General features: G+C 37.9%; 1 protein-coding gene across 1 annotated transcript in view; it reads right to left on the bottom strand.

The window, feature by feature from the left end:
- ASB4 (ankyrin repeat and SOCS box containing 4) overlaps nt 1-20,256 on the bottom strand; it is a 58,205-nt gene extending 37,949 nt beyond the window's left edge. The window contains exons 1-2 of the mRNA XM_047094808.1: nt 20,070-20,256; nt 10,513-10,812 (exon numbers count right to left, since the gene is read on the bottom strand). Coding sequence (XP_046950764.1) covers nt 10,513-10,812; nt 20,070-20,256 — 487 coding nt within the window. The remainder of the gene's footprint in view (nt 1-10,512; nt 10,813-20,069) is intronic.
- Between the last annotated feature and the right edge of the window lie 4,625 nt (nt 20,257-24,881).

Raw genomic sequence — 24,881 nt, 5'->3', positions numbered from 1 at the left:
AGAGTCAATCCTTCTACATGGTTCTAGAACTCATTTCCTGAACTTCTCAGATTCCTCACACCATAAATTATCCCTCCTCTCTCCTATGTCTTCAATGTCTGCCCCCCTAGGGGATTTTGCCATTGGTTTTTCAAATGCTCAGGCTTCTGTTATCTTCTCTCCACAAATACTCTTCTTTAGAAGGTTTGTTTATACTCTTAGACAACTTTTTTAGTTATCAGTCCCCTCCACTGTGATTTCTGCATTCATGACTCAACTGATGTTACAATTTCCAAGTCCCTCCATGTCATTAAATTCAATGTAAACTTTTTAATTCTCAACTGACTAGATTTCTCGATAGTGTTTGACACTTCTGCATTCTCCCTTCTTCGTACTGTCTTCAATGTAGGAAAAGAAGTTAGGAATGTAATGGACCATAAACCAAGAGTCATCTTGCCAGTAATAGCGACAGGATTGCTCTGGTTCAACCCCACTCTCCTCCTTAGTTATAGTACCTATATTTAACTAAATATCCAATGAATACCCCACAATCAGCAACCAATATGGACTATTCACTGGGCTATGCGGAGCAAAACTCTGCTCTCATGAAACATAGATGGGTGAGGAAAACAGATACTAATCAAAGAATTAAACAAAATGTAAGTTGCACAAAGGAAAACTATGTGCTATGAGAATTCAGAATGACATAGGGGCCTAATCTCATTTAAGGGAATTCAGGAAGAATGATCCTTGGAATTGATGTCTGAACTAAGGCTTTATGTGCTAGGAGTTAGCTCAGCCAAGAGGAGAGGGCAGAACATTCTAGACCACAGGCATACTCCTTAATCATTCCCAGCCCTGTGCCCCAACTCAGCACCTAGAAAAATGACAACTAAGCTTTAACCCAAGAAGAAACCAGGCAGAGGCATTTTGGGTTTTTGTTTGTTTGTTTATTTGTTTGTTTGTTTGTTTGAGAATCTGACCAACCTAAGAAAAAAGATCCAAAGATACTATGTAAGAGATTTCTCAAATAAAAGGTTCAGCCAGATCCCACATAGCAAAGCTAATAATTAATTAAGCTTACTCATACACTGAGTTTGTAGTCACTCCATCTTAACTATCAGCAGACAGCTAAAGATTGTAAAAATTTAAGGAAAGCCTTTAATAGGGTAGATAGAAGCAATTTTAAAAAACAGAGAAAAATACTCTGAAGTAAATTTGCCAGGAAGGAAAGGATAAAGATAAAGAAATATAAAAGAGGAGAGACAAGATAAGACAATAGAGAAACAGTGTAGGAAGTCCAGTATCTAACTAACAGCAATTCAAGAGACAGGGCATACAGAAAACAGAAGAAAAGAACTCAGGAATATTTCTCAGAACTTAGAAACATACAGCTTTTGGGGTTGAAAAGACCCAGTACAGTGGATGAAAATAAACACAACAAGGCAGATCATCGTGGAATTTTAGAAAGCTGAAGAGAAAAAGAAAATTCTAAAACCTCCAGACAGGAGATAATAAGTCACATATAAAAGATGAAGAAATAAAATGGTTTCTAACTTTTCAGCAGCAGTCCTGGAAACTGGGAGGAAATGGAGAAATGTCTTCATTATTCTAAAGGAAAATGATTATCAGTCTAGAATTCTGTGCCACATGACGGTAGGATAAATGCATTCTGGGGGTTGTGTAGTCTCTTGCTCCCCTTCCCAGAAATCTACTAGAGGAGGTACTCAAGCAAAACAGGCAACACACCAAGATATGGAAACACTCAGGATCCAGGAAACAGGAAATTCAACATGGGTGAGAGGCAAAGGGAATCTTTAGGGTGATGGGGAATAGAGGTCCTAGGAGGGCAGCAGTTGGAGCAAGTCTGAAGGTTCTAGAAGGGATTTTTTTTCTCAGAAAATGAAACTGACCATATACTTGTTGAATTGAAAATTTTTCAGAAAAGATGAAAAGTATTGGCAAAAAGTTTGGGGTTAAAATGGTGATGATCTACAGAAAACCAAAAAAAAAAAAAAAAAGAAAGAAAAAAAGAAACAATTAACACCAGGGAAAATGAAGTATACAAAGAAGAAGTTACCGTAAGTTTACTACAAACCTCATGGTTGTAATATCATCATATTGTGAGTATGGAAGATAGGAAAGGTACTTGGATTGGGGAGTCGGTGTAGAAAAACAGCCAGATCCTCATCTTCCGTTATGATAAATAGATTATCAGAAACTGCTCATGTTGCTACTTATTCTTTTCAATTTTATGCATAAATAAATGGTATTTATTTAACAATATGGAGATAAACATCAAAATAATCAGGCAAAAGGAGGGAAAGTGGCTATCACTTAGGTGGGAGTCGTCAAGAACTACAGTTTTCATCATGAACCTTGCACGTGGTATCTTCTTAATGTCTTTCACTCAATTTTTATATTTTTTCCACCCTTTTGTTGACTATATTTTCTAGGTCACTTAAAGTTTTCACGATATATGTAAATATATCTTTTCTTACATGATGATTTCTTGCCACTTGGTTCTGGTATATACAATACAATTGATTTTTGCATATTGATCGCAAATGCAGTACCTCTGCTGAACTCAATGACAAATTCTAAACATTTGCCCTTAGCTTTTCTTTGTTGTTGTTGTTGACAAACATATTGTGTGAAATAATAGCAGTTTTGCTTCCTGCTTTCCCATCTTCGTACATCTTATTTCTTTTTGTTTTCTCTTTGTGCCGGCAAGGACCTCCAGGACATAACTGGTGAGAGCGGTAGGCTTGTTTCACTCCTGGTTTTAAAGGGGATGCTTCTAAAATTCACCGCCAAATAGACCATCAACTTCAGATAGCACTGCTGAAGGCAGGGTCTCCGACGGTGTGTTGTAATCTTACATGGGACGTTATTTACTGGGCTGGAATACCTGCCTGGGTGGGAGACATGGCCTGGAAATAAATTTCAAGTTCACTCATTCAGAGCTGAATCACTGGAGACACTGCTTCTAGGAAAAACAACAGCCAGAGATGAGGCTTTTGAGTCATTCTTTGCCATCTGAGAGAAGAGGGTCTCTGGGCAGATGGAGGTCAAGAATTTCATTGCCCATTATTTACTGTTACTGTTATGTTCTATGAATGGCCAGGGAGCTTGCCCTATTTTTTATAGTGACAAATCAATTTTTATGGTGATATAAAGTTTCTTTTAAAATTGGATTTAATAAGTAATGTCAGTTTGAAAAAAATATTAAATTCATATTATACAGGTGGTACTAGCCATATAGCAGATGGGGCAAAAACCCCCAAAGTTGTTTGCAAAGGACTGGGACGGTCATATCTGTGCTATTACGACATATCATTGAAGAGCCAGAAAGACACAGAGGGTGACAGACTGGGGAGGGGGTGCCTGTCCAGCCAGCATACCTGCTTCTTGACTAAAGGTAAGTCCAATGACATTCTCGCCTTGCTATATGTTCTCATCATTGGACAGGGAGTTTCCTAACATGTGGGTAACGTGTCATTGTCACACCAAGTAACAGGGGATGGGCTTTTAAAAGGCACGGTCTCCTTTACATTGCCCTCATGCTACATTCTGGTAGGAAACATTTGAATTTTTATGGCTTTCCTGCAGTAACAAATTTTCCTCCAACTGTCAGGATTTGCTTCATGCAGAGTAAAGCAAGCAGCTTTCATTTTCCTCTTACGAATGGGAATAGGTAGAAATAATATGCTGCTATTCAGCCAGCTGAACCTGACCTGACTCTCTTTATTCGTAGGGAAATGCAGGATTCACAGAGAGGACATTTTCACTGAGGTAAATAAGCCCTCTCAGCTGATGAGCACTATTATACTAATACCAAAGGAAACAAAGGCCAGAAGATGGGGGGCATTAAGTAGAAAGGCAAACAGAAAAATAGCAGACAAAATCCAGCATGGGGACAAAGCAGGCTCTGCAATGCTGAAAAAATAGGGGAAAATCCTTTAAGCGAAAATTGCATGCAATTTTTTGGCCTCAATTAGCCTTTTCCACAAAGAGCACTTTTTTTCTACAAAGAGTCCATTAAATAGCAAATGAAATTACATTGGTTTTCAGTTGCCATGGCATTGGTTCTTCCTCTAATGGACTTCTCTGGTCTGGAGTTTAATGTTAGCCTAACTTGCTTCCCTTGTCTGTGTGCTGTCTCAATTCCCTGTGTCCAGCCACGAGGTGATGTATGTGACTTCTCCTCAAAGTGCCTAGGACATAATCCAAGAGGGAGAAAATTCATCCCTTAACTATCCCCCGAGAGAGGGTGAAACTGACCAACAACCGCATTTCATTAACCATGAACATAACAGTTTCCATTTATTAGATGGCAGTCGTTCCCATCCATGCACTCAAGGCGCCTGGAGCCATTCCCAGATCAGTCAGAGACCATTTATTGAGTACTTCCTATGTGCCAAGCATTGTCCAGAGGCTGAAGACATAAAAATGCAAAAGAGAGAATGTAAGATGCTCACGGTCTTCTAGAGTTTCCAGACTAAGATATCTACTGTAAGCCCTTACCCTTTCTTCCTATTTCTGCATCCATAAAATGGGTAGAATTTTCCCCATTTATCTGATTCACAGTTTGTTTTGCTTTTGATATATTTACCAGGTACCACACTTAAAAAAAAAAAAAAACAACACATATTATCCTAGGAGTAAGGATCTAGAACAACAAATTGACTTTTTTGAAGTTGCTTAGTTAGCTACTGCTAAACATTAGCTATGATACCAGGTGTGACTCTGAGATGCATGATCATATATACTTTTTAGAAAAATAAGTTTATGCAGTTCATACTCTCCTCTAAACTTCTTTTTAAAACATTTTCCATGTCAACAAACATTTTTTTACAACATAACTTTTAATGCCTATATGATATGGAAGTAACACAGCTTGAAAATTTTATTTTATTTTAAAATTTAAAAATTTTATTTATATGCAAACATTCTTCAGTTTTTCAGTAATATAAGTAAATCTCTGAGGACAAAAATAGATTGGGCAAATATTTTGTGACTCTAAATATATTTAAAAATGAAAAATGTCAGTATATATATTTTAAATTGTATGTTTTAAACGTATTCCTTAACAAGTCAAAGCTTCTGATGCAAAAATACAAAAGAAAACATAACATAACTACAATATTTTGAAGACTCTTGTAGAATCAGGAGAAAGTTTCTTAATTTCTAGTGTACTACAGATTGCATGACCAACCACAATTCTGTTACATGCTAAATGTCTTCTTTCTTTCTCATCAGTTATCTCTTTGACTCAGTATATAGCCCTGTTTAGAGCTAATACCTGGAGTTTGAATTGGAGGCCCCACAGAAATGACAGCCTATCTCAGCCAAAAGGTACAAAATTAGCCCTAAATCCCAGAGGGGGAATTTCTGAGTTACAAAAGGTTTCAAGCTTATGACATTGACCTCCGGACGATACCCATTCGCATCCCACGAAGGGTGTGTGAGAGCACATCCCTGTGTGTGTCAACAGATATACTGTCATCATTTGTATCTTTGTTAAATGTAATAAATGACAACAAAAGCACCTGCCATTTTAATTAACATTTTACAGATAACCAAGGCAGGTGATCATTATGCTATCTTTATTTGTTGTTCATATACTTGGGTTTTATTTCCTGAAATACCTTGGTCTTTTGTTCTCTTTTTCTCTCTCGTTCTTCGTTGTTAATCTCCTTACTTTGATTTTTAAGATTTCTTTCTAAAAGCAAACCAAAAAGCTTTCTTTCTATGTTAAGGATATAAATAGGGCCTTTGTCTACACAGTCTCAAATATTTTTTCCCCCGCTTTATGACAGCCTTTTAATGTTATAATTTGTTTGCCACTCGGACATTGAATATTTTTGCTTTCTCTAATTCATCTTTCCTTTATGGCTTTGGCCTTTGATGCCATGGATCTAAGAGTAAGTAGATCTTTAATTGACTTCCGCTCTTCCTCTTTGATTGTTATTAGCCTCGTTCATTAGTGTCAGCCTACAGGGAGTGAGCATTGCTTGGTCTCTCCATACCCCTTTACTCCTTCTCATCTCCAAGTGGTCTCCCTATGTCAATAGGGATAAAGGAGATGGGCAAAAAGCCCTTGCTCTGCGAATGAGGCTCCCTCTGATTACAGCTCTGGGGAGTGAAAGCCTTGGCAGCTTTCTGTCAGTCTGTGGTTGATGAAGTCACATGAAAAGGCAGCAATATAAAAAGTCAGTAATTCAAAAAATGATACAATTTCTTAACTTTCTAAAAATTTTTAAAATGACAACCTTAAAATTTTAAATTAGTGAATTAAAATATAAATTACAATAAAAACTAAATCTGAAAGCCATCAACGTATAAATAAATGTGAACGGTGGTAATGGCCGCGTGCCATAGGTGGCTAAGCCCTGATGGACACCTGCCCCTCTCCATGCATCTCTGCACTGGACCTTTCCTCTCAGGGAAGGCAAGAAGGAGAATAAGTTGGACTGATTTTCCTTCCCACCAAATACTCACAGGTTGAGAAGACCATGGCATCTTTAAACTTGTTTCCCCATTCTTTCCCTCATGACACCTCCATACCTTCCTATTCTCATCACAATGTCCACCCTTTCTGCTCTCATTTTTGCCTGATGACTTTGCCTCACACATTAATTGTATAAGTTCATACCAGACATGAACTCCTTCATCTCACCACCACCATATCAATGAACACTCTTTAAAGACATCTTTTACTTTAGACCATCTGTTAAACATGGGGATGTGTCTCACAGTCTCTGGATTTCACCCCATCTCAACCTCAAAGATTTGAACCTTTCAGTTATTCTGTCTCATGCATTTTTAACTGTTTGCTTTCTGCAAACCATTTCCTTCAGCACACAAATATTTCCTTTTATCTCCAACTACAGATAACACTCTCTTATGTCCCCTAGCCCCCTTCAGCAATCATGCTACTCTTACGCATACATGTGCAGCCAGACATTTTTTTAACAGTCGTCTATACGTGCCATCCTTAGTTTCTGACCTCTCATTCACACCTTATACCATTCTAATATGGTTTCTACACCCACCATTTCCCCCAAACTTCTTTTGTCAGTGATAACTCTGTCACCTAATCTAATGAACATCTAATGAATCGAGTCTCTCAAGTAGCCATTGATACAGCTGACCACCTCCTCCTTCTTCAACCTGCCTCTTTCTTAATCCCTATGATGCCAAAAATGCTCCTGGGTTTCCTCCTGCTTCACTTACCAATCCATTTCACTCTCATTTATTGGCCTCTCTCCCTCCTGCTAGTATCTAAATGTAAGAATGTATCGGGGCTTGGTCCTCGCTTCTCTTTTGTTTTTCCACACCTTTCATCCTAGTGATTTCATTGATTTCTTTGGCTTCAAATACAATCTATAGGCCAACAATTCCTAAACTTACAGCTTTAGTCCAGAACTCTCTTCTGAAATCCATACGTTTATGTCAAGTGCAGCCTTGACTCATTCACTTTGAGGTCTAAAAGAAATCTGAAACTTCTCATGTTTAAAACTGATCTGGGGAAACTCAATCTGATTTTGAGACTTAATATAAAACTACAGCAATTAAGTGAGTGAAACATCAGCAAAAAATATATAGATCAATGGATTCATATATTTCTGGCCACTTGATTTTTGACAAAGATACCAAGGCATCTCAAAGGTGAAAAAATAGTCTTTTCAGTAAAAGATATTGAAGCAGTTGTATATATAAGATAATTCATCCATATATAAAGAAGATGAGCCTCAACCTGTACTTTATACTATATACAAAAATTAACTCAAAATAAGCCAAACACCTAAAATTGAGACCTAAAATTATAAAATCTTTAGAAGGAAACATAGAAGAAAATATTTATTACTCAGATTAGTCAAAGATTTCTTAGGTAGGACACTCAAAGCATAAATCATAACAGGTAAAAAGTGATAAATTGAATTTATTAAAATTAAATACTTTTGCTCTTCTAAAGACAGAAAGAATGAAAAGTCAAAGAATGAATAAAAATATTTGCAAACCACATATCTGATAAAGGGCTAGTATCCAGAATATATAAAGAACTCTCACAAATAAATAATAAGAAAACAAACAACCCATTTTCATGAAGGGGAGAGGGAGCAAAAGATATGAACAGACATTTCACCAAAGTGAATACACAGCTGGCAAAAAAAATACCTGAAAACATATTCAACATCCTTGGTCATTAAGGGAATTTTAATTAAAACCATAATGAGATACTTTATATACCTATTCAATTTACTAAAATAAATTTTTCTTTTAATCTGACATTACCAAGTTCTGGCAAGGCTGGAGAGCAACTGAACTCATACGTTGCTGGTGAGAATGCAAAACGTACAACTCCTTTGAAAAACGGGTTAGCAGTTTTCTTGTAAATTTATTACAATCCGTCATCCCACGCCTCAGTACTTACCCAAGAGAAATGAGAACGTTCCCATATAAGAATCTGTAGGCAAATGTTTATATCAGCCTTTTTTTTTCCAAAATTGCCAAAAACTAGAAACAATCCAAATGTCCCTCTACTGGGGACCAGATTAATTGTGTTGCATCCATACAAGGAATACAACTCAACAATAAAAGATCCAATATACTGGCTAATGCAACCACACGGATGAATCTTAAATGCATTATGCTAAGTAGGTAAAAACAGACCTGAAAGGCTCCATATTGTGTAATTTAATTTATATAACATTCTGAAAAAGACAAAATTTTAGGGACAGAAACTAGATCAGTGGCTGCTGGAGGTGGGGATAAAGTGAGGTGATTAATTACAAAGGGTATCAGGGAACTTTTTGAAATGACTGTGATGATGGTTTCATGACTATGTGTTTCTCAAAAACACTGAACTTTACTGTGTGTAAATTATAGCTCTATAAACATGATTTTTAAAAAACTAATTTAATGATCTTTTCCACATATATGCTTCTTCCTCAATTCTCTCCATCTTAGAAAAATGGCATTATGGGGCACCCGGGTGGCTCCATCAGTTAAGCGTCCAACTTTGGCTCAGGTCATGATCTCACAGTTGGTGAGTTCAAGCCCTGCCTGCATTGGTCTCTCTGCTGTCAGTTCAGAGCCCACTTTTGATTCTCTGCCTCCCTCTTTCTCTGCCCTTCCCCTGATCTCTCTTTCTCTCTCTCTTTCTCAAAAATAAATGAAAACATCAAAAACACTTTTTAAAAATGGCATCGCTCTCCACCCATTTTCTAAAGCCAGAAATCTGGCAAGGATGCTTGAAACTTCCTTTTCCTTTACCCCTCATCCATATATAATCCATCTCCAAATGCCACTGACTCTGCTTCCAGAATATATTGCAAACCCATCTTCTAATCTTCCTATCAAACTTTGCCCCTTGATACAAATCACCATCCCTTCTCACTTTCACTGTTAAAATCGCTTTGCTGCTGGTCTCCCAGTTTCCATACTCGGGCTCCTCCAGCCCTATTCTTGTATAACTCCAGAATGATGATTTTAAGTGAAAATTAAACCATATCATTGTCATGCTTAAAACTTTTCAGTGGCTCCATTTCTAAACCCCATACCTTGGCCCTCAGCAAGCTGTATATGATCTAACATAACCAGTGTCGTCGTGTGGCACTCCCGGAACCCTCTTGTCCCTCCCACCCACCCCACACCCACGGGCACACTGGCCTTCTTCCATCTGTTGAATAGTTCAGTTGTTTTGCTCCCTTAGCAACTTTGCACATACTGTTCCTTGTACCTGGACTCTTCTTCCTCTTGGCTCCTTTTTTAATGGCTAGTTCCCTCTCGTTCATAAAGTTTCAGCTTACATGTCATATCTTTAGAGAAGTCTTTATACATTTTATAATAGTTCACTCTTGGCATTCTCTTCCACAACACCCTGTTTTGCTCCTTTCCCAATTTATTATTATATATTTACAAATTTATTTTGATAGTATTTATCTCCCCTATTAGAATATGATTTCTTCCTTTTTTAAAAGTTTATTCATTTATTTTGAGAGAGAGAGACAGATAGAGAGCAAACAGGGGAGGGGCAGAGAGAGAGAGGGATAGAGAGAATCCCAAGAAGGCGCTGCACTGTCAGTGTGGAGCCTGACGTGGGGTTCGAACTCAGGAACCATGAGATCATGACGTGAGCCAAAACCAAGAGTTGCACGCTTAACCAACTGAGCCACCCAGGTGCTCCTAGAATATAGCTTCTTGAAGGCAGAAACTATTTTTTTCAGTTACTTAACACATTAATTGACACCTCATGAGAACTAAATAAATATTTGTTAAATAAATGTGTAAACTAATAAGGCTCCTATAATGAAAAAAGTAATGATTTCAATGTGATCATCACTAAATAACCTGGACCAACACATAGTTATATAAATATATACATACTTATGCATTTTTAGGGCCCCCGAATGAGGCTTATAAATGGGATGCCTACTACATTACCTAAAGTAGGTAAAGATCACTAAGTTTCAAAACCCTAGGTGTGGAAGTGGATGACAACGTCAGCCACCCAGAAAGGCTTACCTCTCCAAACCAATTGCTTGGCACAGAGAATGGAGCTAGGAGTTGTACAGAAGTGTAAAGCTGTGTGTCCACTTAAGGAGTAGCAATTCAGCTTTGCTCCACGGTCACAGAGGATTTTAACACAATCCAAGTTGGCCATTTCACAAGCCACATGAAGGGGGGTTTTCCCATTGGGTCTACAGTTGATTGTAGCATTGTGGTCCAGTAACACCAGAAGACACTCCACATGACCAAACAAGACAGAGAGATGCAGGCCTGTTGCCCAGGAAGACTTTAATTTATAACTAGGCAGCCAATAACCTGAAAAAGAAGAGGGAGAAAGTTTCATTTAGTGGCCTAAGATTTTTCTCTGTTTTGTGAGGATTTTTGCAAGGTCTTTTACTTTGGTCACATCTATAAAATTGGGGGGAGTGATTCAGATGTTGTAAACTAGTAACTGATGGGTCTGCAAATAGAAGCATACTTGGATGTACTTGAGTGGAACAGGCACTCGCGAGTCTCTCTGTTTCTACTATTCTCCATTATCTTGTTCTTTTATTTATTTTATCTTCCTGGCCCTTCAAGGCATTTGAGTTTGAGACCTCATTTACATGATTGCATTTTATTTTAAGTGGTGAGTTACATGAGACTCTTATTGTTTTAAACCCCAATCATGTTCTTGAGTGATTCCAAAGCTGTTAGTTACAAGCTTAAACTTTTTAACCTTACTTTACTGGTTGTTGTCAGTCTAAAATATGAATGTAGTTGGTGTCTTTAAAAAATTTATCATGCCAAGCTTTTATTTGCCTGCCTGTTGGTTTATACAATTCCTCTTTCAAAGAAGAATTTAAGGCAACTCACAAAGTTTACACAATACCAGATTTTCTAATGATCTAGAAAACAAGGGCAAAGGGAAAAAATAAGGTAGGAAAATAAAAGTGATCAATGGGTAAGATAGGTACACAAAATATAAACTGTGTCCTATACACTAGAACCACATTGCAAATTTGCCTTTGAACTTCCTAGCAGCCAAAATAAATAGGAAAACATGATGTATTGCACAATTAACCATGCCCACAAGCTATACACAAATTAATTGCCCAGGAGAAGCATAGCTGTTCCTAGAACTGAGATCTTAGATAAATTTTTCCCATTAGTCGTTGGAAATGTTCTCTCTCTCTCTCCCCCATCTCCCTCTCCCTCTCTCTCTGTCTCTCTGTCTCTCACATGTCTCACAAGCTATAACAAACTTAACTGTATATACCTTCTTTCAATGTCAATACATAGAGCCATGGCATTAAGCCCACTACGAGTGGGTAATGGAAAATAGCTTCAGAAAGATAAAATATTGATGGCAGGGTGAAGATGTAGACATAACAGCTTAGAAGAAGCTCTAGGGCTGAAACAACAAAATATATTTTAACATGGGTAAAACAGAAGTTTGCTTTTAAGGTATAAAATTCCACCATTGGAGGAAGTGCAAGCAAGTGCAAGGTAAGCGGAATATGGTTTAATGGTAATCTATTTGAGAAAAGACCTAGGGATTTGAGTTGACAGTATTCTCAAAAGGAGCCAACAGCGGGATGGAGCTGCCGAAAAGCTAATACAACCTTAAGATACGTTAATAAAAGTGCAGTGCCCAAAACAAGAGAGGTAAAAGTGGTAATTTTTACTGGTTACATGAGGTCAGAATAAATCTAGACTATTGTGACTACTTTTGAGCACCAATGATGAGCACCAGGAGGGCACTCAGAGGATGATGACCACGTTACCAGTGGGCCTGGTGGTCAGGAATCAAAATCCTCTCATTTAAGTGAGAAACATTACACACATGCTACTCCTGGGTATTTATCCTACAAGTATAGTCACTCATGTGTGAAATGCCCTATAGGGGCCACAGTATTGCACAACTTCCAAGGACACCATCTGTACTGAAATCTTTGTGACAAGTATAAAGTTCTCAGGAGTTATAACCTGGCCTGTGGACAAGAATAGGCATCACACTACAGCATAGTTCTTAATGGTTAACAACTGGAAACAATCTCAATCCTCGTCAATATTTGGAGATTGTTTAAAAAATTATGGTGCACCCATATAATCGAATACTATACAGCTATTATAAAGAAGAGAGCAGTTCTGTGTATACTGGAAAATGGTATATCTTTGGAATGGATATGGAAAAATCTCAAGATATATTATTGAGCAAGAGAAGCAGTGGCTGACCAGTGCACTTAATATGCTATCATATGTGAAAATATTTATCAACACCTAGAACAAGAAACTGGTTATAGTGGTGGCCTCCAAGAACTGGGGGCTAGGGGACAAGGACATAGATTTATGTGTCTTTGGATGCCCCCTTTGAGCTTTTAAACTCAGTACGTTTGTGCTTGTATAACTATTTGTAAAAATAAGTAAAATTAAAATAAACTATTGCCTCCCTGTTTGTAGGGGAAAAGATAATTTAGTTTAAAAGGCCATTTATAGGGGTGCCTGGGTGGCCCAGTCGGTTGATCATCTGACTTTGGCTCAGGTCATGATCTCACAGCTCGTGAGTTGGAGCCCCACATCGGGCTCTGTGCTGACAGCTTGGAGCCTGGAGCCTGCTTCGGATTCTGTGCCTCCCTCTCTCTCTGCCCCAACCCACTCACATTCTGTCTCTGCCTCTCTCAAAAATAAATAAACATTTAAAATAAATAAATAAATAATTAAAGGCCATTTATAAGGAGGTACACAATATCAATTAATCATGAGATAATGAATGAACCCAACCTGAAGTTTGTTTTTCTGTAGCCTACTCTCCAACCTAGACACACACACACACACACACACACACACACACGCACAAATCCCTTTTTCATTCCATTAGAATTCTACGGCCATTTTGCTCCCCATCCCTCTCAGCTCTTCCCTTATCCAAATCTGCTCTTTAAAAGGAAATCCAAAGTTAATTCATACTAAAGTCTAATGAACTGAGGATTTTTTAAAGTGTGACCCTCTTAGGATTATCTGAATTTATGTAGAAATCTGTATTCAACTAATCGAACTGAGTGCTAAGATACTAATTTGAGATTCCAGACGCTGAGAAGGGAAGTTATTCGTTGATATGGACTTTTCTCTGGCAGAGACAATTAGTATTACAGGTACTGCCAGAGACAATTAGTATCATAGGTACTCTGGGGCTGTGGGATTGTCATTCCTGTGCCTGTAGTGTGTGTGTGTGTGTGTGTGTGTGTGTGTGTGTGTGTGCAAACAGGCACTCACACTACATGTGTACGTGTATGTACCCATTCATACATTTCTATTTAGCTATGTACATTGAATCTGTGTTCTGAGCAGAGTTTTCAGGCTATACGGTATGCAACCTGCTTTTGATCATGAATGAATCGCAACAATACCCAATACCTAATCAGTCATTGTAATGCTCAAATCTCCTCAACAAGCAATTTGCAAAGCTAGTCTCTTCTAACTGCCTTGGAAAGAAGCTGGTTCCAGATCTGGAAACCAGAGTATGTTTTGCCTGCTGATTAGCAGCAAAGATTTGGCAGCTCTGTGCACCAACTGATTGGAAACTCGTGCCTGCTTCTGCAATGGGAAGAAAAATGATCTCGGAAAGGAAGCAGTAGAGAGCTGATTAAGAAAACACCATTTTGATGTAAAATCAAAGAAAACACCGAATGTTAGCACTGGAGGGAAGATTATCCAGTCCAAGCCTTTCATTTTCCAGATGAGAAAACTGCCACTTTTTCAGCCTGCTAGAGCCATAAGTCGCCCACTTCAGTCCAAGCTAATGGACTCAGGATATCTGCAATGCAGCGTTTCCATCTGTCTTTGTCTTTGTGGAAGCAGAATAGGTTTAGCGCCAAGCCTGCTTCACAAATCACGAGGAAGGAAAGAAGGTCCTGAATGCATCTATAATATGCCACAGCTCTGATATGGAAATGCATTTGCTTGTTGATGTTTTTTTATTCTTCCTAGATTCCCAGTAGCACCTAGAGAGTCTATCCTGCCCATTTATTATATGAATCTGTCATCCTTAGCCTCTCAGCCCCTTTCATCTGCATGTCCTTTGCTCATAATCATTAACCAGTAAATCAGCCCCGGAGACAGCTGGGTTTTGGGATTCAGCCCACCCCCTGGGTGAACTTGTGCTTATAACTCCCCTCTCCTAGATGGAAACGTGTGTAGGTGGTTGGCAACAAGACACTGTCGCGGTGCCCGTAGAAACTGAATAGAGAAATAAGAAGGGGGCAGATTGTCAGATACAGATCAGGGCCGATATACTGAAGACTATCTTGAAGCCATGTTGCAGAACTTTTTGGTGATGCTATGTGTGTGGGGAGAGGGGGGTGGATTCTGGATAATTCAACCCCCGGCATATCAGGAAAGCCTCCTGTAGAGAAAGGAAAAGCCCATAGCAAGAGGCCACCCACAGACACTCACACCTTAAAATGGGGCTGCAGTCACGGGGCGCCTTGTACCAAGGAGCAAGGGTGTGCTTTCCATCACACCTACCCTCTCTGAGGACCAAACCTGAAGTAAAGCCATCCTCGAAAACCACGATGATGCAGCACCTATTAACATTCTTGTGTTGATACTGAAATGCCAAGACATCAGAACTTGTCCTCTAAAATATAACCAGCAACAGTAGCAGCATAACAGAAATACAGTTAACTAATTGGGTATAATCATTTTTTATACTCAGCCTTCTTTCCAGGGCGGAATTGTCCCAGGGCTTCAGAACCTAGCATGTGATTGATTCTTAGCATTTATCTTTCAAAGAGCTCCCCCTACGCTCACCTCTGCAGATGCCAGGCTGCTCTCTGTGTGCTCAGATGGGCACAAAGTGCAGGAATGGAGCAGAACCTGGCACAGAGCCCCCAAGTGGGAGGGTGAGGAAGCTGCTGCCTCCCACTAACCTGAGCCACTCACGCTTCTGCCCCCCCCCCCCCACAGGTCTGCAGTCTGTGTAGCCATGGCTCTAAGCTCTTCTTGAGCCAAGTGTTTAAATGAGAAGAGAAGAGACCACAGATCCTCCCTCCTATGCAAAAACCCCACAGAGACTCTCAAATACAGGCCATGCCCATGTGGATTTATCGTATCTACAGTTACTTTTCACCTTCCCCAGACCATGACACATAATCTGTTTATATAATTTCCCCTTCATAACATCGTAGATTATCAGCATGCAGGGGATTTAGAGAAGGTCCTGACAAAGCCTCCACTTTACAAATAAGAATAAGATTAAGTAGCATAAAGGGCTCACGCCTGTATAACTGGTACTGACAGATCCACTCAAACCGCGGGTTCCCCCAAATCTTTAAATAGCCAAGGGTGATCTGACGGCTACACGCATTTCACTTCTCAGCCAATAGCACCTGTAGGCAAAAGTTCTAAAGGGATTTTAGAAGTTTCACCCCTACAGAAATATGCAGAGTAATCGTGTGTGTGTGTGTGTGTGTGTGTGTTTACTTTAAATGTGAAACCGAAGAGAGATGCCTGAGTAGCCGAGTGGAAAGCCCCCAGCTCAGGAAATATGGGAAGGAGAAAAGTGTTTGGGCCGTTTTTGGAAGAAGGAATCGATTCTGCTCTGTGTTTAGGGGGGATGTATACATCTCTGGTAAACTTTCAGCTACTCCTGGGTTCTGCAACAGTTATCAGCTATAATGTTATCTGAGTTCAAAGAACCCTACACATGAGAAGCTTCTGTTATTACAGCCAAAGTTTGGACACACTGCTCGTGGCGGGATTAGCAGACATTTGCTCTGCCTGTGTCCATGTATTTACACAGTCCTGAAGGATTATAGACTGACGCACAATTCTTGACTATTTTTTTAATAGCTAATGTTTTCAGGATAAATCTCAGAACTCCCCCAGCAAAGAAAAACAAAGTCAGCTTGAAATGCAAAATTTAAAAGAAGAACGTTTGAACGTTCAGGGAGGGATAAGAACCCTACGATGGTAATAGGAAAGTAGGAGAGCGAATTTCTGGCAAAGAAGAACATGAGGTGATAAAGAGTCTGTTCATTAAGAGAGTGGAAATAAGAGCTTTTGAGATATTTGGGAGGAAGTTGTGACTTAGTAAAGTAGATAGAGTACCTGCCAGAAAGTTTTCCTGTGAAATCATTCATTGGTTATTTTAATTAAAAATATGACTACCAACCGAAGTAGCTGCTGCTGTGGGCCATAAATGAAGTGCTTAGAGTGCTTTACACTGATTAATAAAAGGACTCTGATTAACCTTGCTGACGAGGGAATTTCATACCCAAGAGATAAGTATTATATTCTGCCTGTATCATTAACGCGCCAAGGCTCATACATCGGAAAGAGAATCGAAATATGTAGTTGGAAAAAGCTTTGGAAACAGCTTTATGGATGTTGGCGTTTCCAGGGCAGAGAACACTGGTGAGAACCAATAGGAATTAGCTCCGGGTTTTCTTACAGATCCTGCTTTCACTCTGGATCCTGGGCGCTTGGCTCTAGGAAACTTTGTATCACGGAAAACCCTTTGACCTCGCAACTCCTTGTGTGGGGCACTTCAAAAGTTGGGCGTGTATTTAACGTTTCTTCACGTCATTCCCATCTTAAAGCGGTCGTCTGGTAGAAGGAATTTCGCTTGCCTGTTTTTGCTTTAAAGACACATGTCTCTGCTATGCTCCTGGAGTTATCCCAAATGCCAACCAGAATGTTTTTAATGTTTGCTTTACAAAGTGTGAGGCAGATGTTTTTGCGGTTTTTTTCCAATTAATAAAAACATGATTTTATCTGAAGATTTGATCATGAAGTTTAACATAACTTTAAAAAACAAAACATGATCTCTCTAACTTTAAGAATCATTCTTAAGTACTGGGTCTGGGCGGGCCCCACAGCTTGAACCTCAGCTCTGGGATTTTGTTCTCTGTTGCTAGAGATGAGGAAGCAGAAGTGAATTTCCAGATGCTTTGTTCTGCCTTCCTCACAAAATCCACATTTTACATTTGCTTCCATTAGTGTGCCAATTGGATTGTGGATTTGGGGAAGCAATGTTTAGACCCCAAGTTGATTTCCTTGCCAACAGATTTCTGAGTTGTCTTTCCAAAAATTATAAACTGACTTGTCTACTAGCTTAGACATACCATATTTAGGGGGAAAAGCGTGGTCGCTTTCTGAAATTCTATGAAAAATGCTGTATGTCCTAAAAGAAGTAAAAAAGGTTGGGGATAAATTGTACCCCTGTTGATATGCTGCAGGACAATGAAATATTGAATGTGGGTTATATTATTAATCATACAAGCAAATTTAAAGGTAGCATGGTATCTTTCATAGGTTTGAAACATTGTCTTGCTTAATAAGCCACAAAATAACCAAAACCTGAAGATTCCCACACTAAAAGTAAACGGGTAGTGTTTCTGTTTCCACATCTTAATGCTGGCTATATAGGTTTGTTTATTTTGTGAAAATTAATCATGCTGTTCACTTATGATCTGTACACTTTTCTGTGCAGAGCCTTTCAAGAGTGCTTGGAAAAAATAACTAGTGAAGAGCAATCCAATAGCATTCAATCTCCAAAAAGTCTGCTATGATTTAATAAAGTCTCACAAAGTTTAATCCAGCCACTTAGGTCGACTTTGCTTGGCTAGCAACTAAGATTCTATTTATCACTTCCATTCCTGACTGAAATATTAAAAGGTTTGATAATTAGGCTAGAAGACATGTGAAAGTGTGAAAAAAAATTTAGAAGAAGCTTTGAAGAAAGATAAGACTTTAATCTGGGTTTAAGATTGAAGAGATAGATTCTTATACCCATACATGTATTTTCTATACATACAAACGTGTGCGCATGCCCACATACACACAGTTCCTGTATAAACCCTGAAGATACAACCACATATCCTATTGTTTCTGTGCATACATTCATCTGGCATGCACAAGAATCAAACTCTTCTTTTTTCCTTCCCCAGAGGGTGTAATTTGCTGTTTCTCTAATTGAAAGGCATATTCTGCAGTCCTAACACTATGAAAACACCTGTTAGCATGAATGAATATTTAGCTCTATGAAGACCACGGGAGTAGGGTCATATTGACAGAAAAGATTAAAAATGCATCTTCTTCTGATTCAGGGGTGATGACACCATTGAAAGCAAAAGAAACAACACCCTTCTTCCCTCGAACCTGCCCTAAAATGCCCTTTCTCACAACCTCAGAAACTTGGGCAATCCATGCAGTGTGGCATGTTTAGGAGATGGGAAAAGGCAGTCTTTACAGCTCAGTGTCACATAAATTATGCCAACTTGGACCTCAGTTATTTTACATGAGCACCAGTATAAGCTTAAAACATACCTTAAAAATGTATTTAGCATTCGGACAGTCTTTCACCGAACAAATCCATAAGGTGAAAGTAATCTGATTACATGGGACACACTCCTTCTTTTTAACAGAGTCCAATCAACTACTTAAACAAAACAAAACACAAAAAACAAAAAACCAACCAGACTTCTTTGTTATCTTCTAGCTAAAATAGCAATGTCAATGTATGATAAAGCCCTTCAGTAAGAGTCACAAACACAGTAACTGGCCTCCACTATTATATCCTTCCTTCAGAACTAACAACCAGAGTATGGTAAATAAATGTGAAAACATATACCATTAACATTGTTTCTGAACATTGATGGCACTGATGATTTGTATGCAAATGAAGAGTACTTTCCACCTGAAAAAAGAACTGCTATCTCTCCGCAAATGCTGACCTTATCGTCTCTTTTGTTTAAACAGAAGTGATGGAGAACGTGGTGTTTGCTTGTAGTCTGCTCACCAGATGGCCTCGCTACTCAAGTTCCCCCGTTAACTAGCTGATTTGGGAAATCAGAATCTGCACACTTCTAATTCATTTCTGATTTCCTAAGCGTGGATTCCAGAAAATCCCCAGATAAAAAAAATTCAGTTCTCATTTTTGTTATCCTTAGTTCTTTAAAAGGCAGGTATTCTGTATGGAGAATATCTACAATTTTGATCTATTCTTGTAACCAAGGAAAAAAAGTTAACTTTTTGGTGTTTCTGGTTTCAGATTTTTGCCTGAACTAAAAACTCATTGACATGTTGAGGACCAAAAAGGTGCCTCAAGGCAGAGCCTTCCCCATTCAGTAACCCTCCAAATGGGGGCAAAATCCTCTTTTTCATCCAGATAGATACAGAAATGATATATCTTTAAGTGGTTGTATTAATAGACAGTTAGCAGTCACACTGGATTAGATTTTAGCAGTCTGTTTAGCCATAATCTGGAGATGTTTTCTTTATTCTATATCATTACAGGCAGAAGAAAAGTTAGAAACAAAAGCAAAGTACATTAATAAATATAATTGTTCACGATTTCAAATTCCAGACGCAAGGATAGAAAAGGAACAGAACAGAAAAGAAAAGAAAGAAAAACATATTTATACCACCCATGATGGTGTCTAGTTAAAAAAGAGAAAAGATTAAATCAGAAATATTTTTAAAATACATACTTAAACCCCAAGAGCTACTGGTTTAGAGTGGGTGACTGACACTGCATTTAAAACAAATCCGTTTTCTATCGATTTTACACTCACACCTATAGTTTTTACCTTGTTTATAAGATGCCAAAACCATATTCTCATCTTCAACTTCAAAAACTGTGTCCACATCTATTTGCCTTTGGATTAAAATGGCCTTCAATTTTCCGAAGTCATTTGACTTTAGAGCCTCAAGGAAATTTCTCTTAACTATCTTGGCAGCTGCAGATTTAGTGACAGGGGTGTTGGTGCCCTCCATCCTTCCTCTCCCTCTGGAAGCTTTGTTGTGATTTATCAGGAGAGTAGCACCAAGCAAACAGGCACAAGCGAGAGCCCACAAACTGTCGGCTAATTTTATCCCAAAGTTATGCTGATCCGTTCTATTTATATAGGGATCATTTCAAACTTCAAAATATCCTTCTTGGCTGTCACTCCCTTTTCAGGTCTTTTAAACTGGTTCTATACTAACTGATTCATTGAATAATATATTGTGTCAATATCAAGGAAAACCCTCACAACACACTTTGGAGAACGAAATGTCAGTATTATTTCTTCTATGATCAAAGCAATAGTGTAAGATTTAAAAGCTCTTAATGCTTTTTTTTTCCTCCCTCAGTAAAAACATCTGGTGCCCAACTGGAGATCCAGCCACTTGCTTTGATTAACCAATAGGCAAAAATGAAAATTTGTTACAGTTGCTGATATATGCACTCCTGAAAACCTATAATAATTGTGTAACATAAGCCTGTAAAATCAAGCACAGTTGTGCACATTTGAAAACAAACAGAAAGTTTTCAAGTGACGTGGACTTGAAAACTTTCAATGTCAAGAGAGAAAGTGGGGTAGGGGTATGGTGGGTATTACTGTTCTAGGTAAAAAAAAAAGAGACTGAAGAAACAAAACAGCCAACTGCAATGAGTGAATGGACTTTATTTAATGCTGTATTTAAAAAACAGAAAAGAGTATATATTGAGGGCAATTGTGGAAATATGAATATAGATTAGATATTACCTCATAATTTGGAAAAACTATTGATGTTTCAAGGCGTGATGGAGGTATTATGGTTAGGTAGAAACATATTTTTACTCTTAAGTGATGCATTAAGGAGTAAATTGTCATGATGTCTAAATCTTTTCAGATAGTTCACAAATGAAAAAATAATATATGTATGTATGTAAATAATATGTGTGTGCCTATATACACACACACTTGTGTGTGTGCACATGCAAGTGTGTGGGGGGGCTATGATTAGAGGCAGAGAAACAAAAAAATGTAGCAAAAAGTTGAAAGTTGGCAAATCTAATGAAGGATCTATGGGTGTCTGTTATATTATTTTTTCAGCTTTTCTTTTTTTTTTAAAGTTTATTTACTTTGAGAAAGAGAGATAAAAAAAGCACGAGTGGGTGAGGGGCAGAGAGAGAGAGAGAGAGAGAGAGAGATTGGGAGAGACAGAATCTCAGGCAGGCTCTGTGCTGTCAGCATGGAGACTAACGTGGGGCTGAGATCACCACCTGAATGGAAATCGAGTCAGACACTTAACTGACTGAGCCATGCAGGTGCCTCTCAGGTTTTCTAGAAGTTTGAAACTTCTTCAAATAAAAAGTTAGAGAAATAGTCAAATTTTAAATTTATAAATCATTAAACATTAGAAAAATGATGACAGTAAGTATAAATTTGAATGCAGTGAAATCACATCTTATATATTGTTGGTAAGAGTCAAAACTGGTGCAAACTTTTTGCAGAATAATTAGCAACATGAATTTAAGAAAACTTAAAATGATAATACTAAGCATTTGGTTCTTAGGATTTACTTAAGGATGTAAACATGGATGCATACCATAGCACAATTTGTTAATTTATTTTATTAATGTGTTACATAAATACAAGAAGGTGGAAAGGGACAAGTCATAAACATACAGTTCATTACACTTTTAAGAAGTGAACGCTCCCATGTGATGGACCTCCATATCAAACCATAGAATCGTCCAAACACACTTGAAACACTTTTTATGTCTCTTTCGAATCAAAACACTCACCTGACTCCCCAGTGACAACCATTGTCTTGACTTCTAATCCTGTAGATTCATTTTGCTTGTTTTTTAATGTTTAAATGTTTTGTTAATGTTCTTTTTTTAAAAAAATTTAATGGTTATTTTTGACAGAGAGAGAGAGAGAGCCAGAGAGAGAATGGGGGAGGGGCTGAGAGAGAGAGGGAGACGCAGAATCTGAAGCAGGCTTCAGGCCCTGAGCTGTCGGCACAGAGCCTGACGTGGGGTTTGAACCCACAAACCATGAGATCATGACCTGAGCTGACGCTGGACGCTCAACCGACTGAGCCACCCAGGCGCCCCTAAATGTTCTGGTAATATTAATTTTTAAATCTTCAAGCCTAACATGGTATAAAATATTTCACCTGAAAAGGATGGACAAATGAATATAAATGTATGTGTGGGTAATTACATTGTTAATAATAAAAAAATTCTTGGAAGAAATCTAAATGACCAAGAGTAGAAAATTTCATAAACAAATTATGACATAATCATGTAATCGAATACTCTTCAGTCATTATGATTAGGTAGATATATGCTTATTAAAAATGTCTGAGATAAGCAATTTATAAAATAGTATGCATAGTATAAATATCTTTAAAATATCTATATTTATATGATGTACAAATATGTATTCTTATATGCTTATATAATTTGTATATTATATTATATATGCTTATGTAGTTTGTATATATTTGTATAATATACAAGTGTATAAATACATATACTTTATGCACATATAGGAAGAAAAGTCTATAAGCATCTATTTGCAAAATATCATCCACTTTTATTCCCTAGTGGTAAGATTACATCTGATTTTTTCTTGATCTCTTTCTTATTTTCTGAAATCATCTACAATAAACATATTACATAATACATAAAAAGTATTTCTGTATATGTATATAGGTAACATATTATTAATAAGGATAACTTGTTAACTCAGAATAACTACTTAGTGCGAATGAATGAATAAATAGCAAATGAAAAAAGAATTATTAACTGATTATTTCCAAGGTCCTTAGTACTGTGCTAGGTGGCAAATAAGGTGCAGCTGTTCCTTTTATATCCATACGGGCAACTCACATAGAGGAATAGCATTTATTGATATGTTTTGTCCCTTTTTGACAAAGCTAAGAGAAAAAAACATCTCTGGTGGAGGAAACAAAGAGATCCAGAAGTTGTGCACTTTTGGAGGATAATTATTGCTGGAAATTTCCACCAAAATGGAATCTATGTAAAATGAAGACTAAATTTCACAACAGGGGGAGAAAACTCATTTTAAATTCATCTTAAAAAATAAAAGCAAAAATTATGAGAAATATTTTTTCACCTAATATTTAACAAAATTTAAGTGGACAGAAGCTATATGTAAGTTGTAAGACCACAAAATAAAAAAGGGGCACCTGGGTGGCTCAGTCAGTTGGCCGTCCGACTTTGGCTCAGGTCATGATCTCACAGTTTGTGGGTTGGAGCCCCACATCGGGCTCTGTGCTGACAGCTCAGAGCCTGGAGCCTGCTTCGGATTCTGTGTCTCCGTCTCTCTCTGCGTCTCCCTGGCTCATGCTGTCTCCCTCAAAAATAAATAAATATTAAAAAAAAAAAAAAAGACCACAAAATAAATTGTCTACCATTTCCTGGGTAAGATAATTTTTCTGATCAATTTTGTAACAACATGAAGCAATATCCTGTATCTTTGGAGTGACTTTTGTCAAACTGATATAAAAAGGATCATTTTTGCAAAAAGTATTCAAGGGCTTCATCAGTTTTGCCAAGGGCCTGTCTTCATCCTTGGATACTCCAATGACTTTCAAACACAGTTGCTAGAATTCCTGCTGGAGCACTTATCAACTCCTTTTGTTTTCAGACTCTTCTTATTCAGTTATTAACAGAAATGACCCTACCAAATCCTCATTAGCAAATGGTTTTGTATGAGACTGGGCAATTGTCTTACATTTTCATCAATTTCCTGATGTCTTACCTCTTGTACAAAATTTGCAACTTCACTTTGCAACAGACATCAGATAATGAGTGAGCTATGGACTCAATAGTCAAGGATATGTTCTCAGATTTGAGTTTGCCACCTTATGACCCTAGGGACTGAGATAACTGACAATCAGTTGATAGGCCCCACAACTCTTAACAGTAATAAAGTTTTAATCTAACCCTACATTCCAAATTTTACAGTTTTCTGCTTTCAAGAAGATACAATGAGCTAAGGGGAAAGGGAGGCAAATACCAGTGAATATGGAAAAGAAAATACAAGGTAAAATGTAATTCTCACATCCTGGTTCACAAAGCAATCCGTTCCGTTATTGGAAAATTAAAGTTGGTATTTTTGTTACATTGAGCCAAAATTGCCTATCCATAATTTTTTTCATTGGGTCTAATTATGAACATGCAATCATACACTTATTCCATTTTCATCTTTGATGAATTTCTAACATTTGAAAATAGTATCCTATCCCTCATCAGTCATTTTTTCCCTCAATTAGTATCAACTATTCCTTATTTGGGGTGTTTTTCAGAATTCTCTTGTCCTACCTACTCTCTTCTGGATCCTCTCTAGTTTATTGCAGAATGCCGCTCTTAAATTTGGGGGCCTAAAATGGAATATAATATGCTAGAGGGACCTGAAAACTAAGGGAGTATGATGGAGGTCACACAGCAACTCTTGGCTTTTGTTGAAATTGCATTGTGATTCCTTAAGGGCACTTTGCAAGTCTGCCTTATAGTTGTAATTTCTTCAACAGATATTTATTGAGCACCTACCATGTGCCAGACATTTATTCTGAGCACTGGAGATACAGCTGTGAACAAAAGAGATCAAAGTCCCTGC

Source organism: Lynx rufus, unplaced genomic scaffold, assembly GCF_022079265.1.
Source record: "Lynx rufus isolate CCGP_SWC_20201006 ecotype Redwood Valley unplaced genomic scaffold, mLynRuf1.p SCAF_4, whole genome shotgun sequence".
Classification (NCBI taxonomy): domain Eukaryota; kingdom Metazoa; phylum Chordata; class Mammalia; order Carnivora; family Felidae; genus Lynx; species Lynx rufus.
Note: the sequence above shows the minus strand (reverse complement) of the source record. Positions and strands in the feature narration are given on the sequence as shown.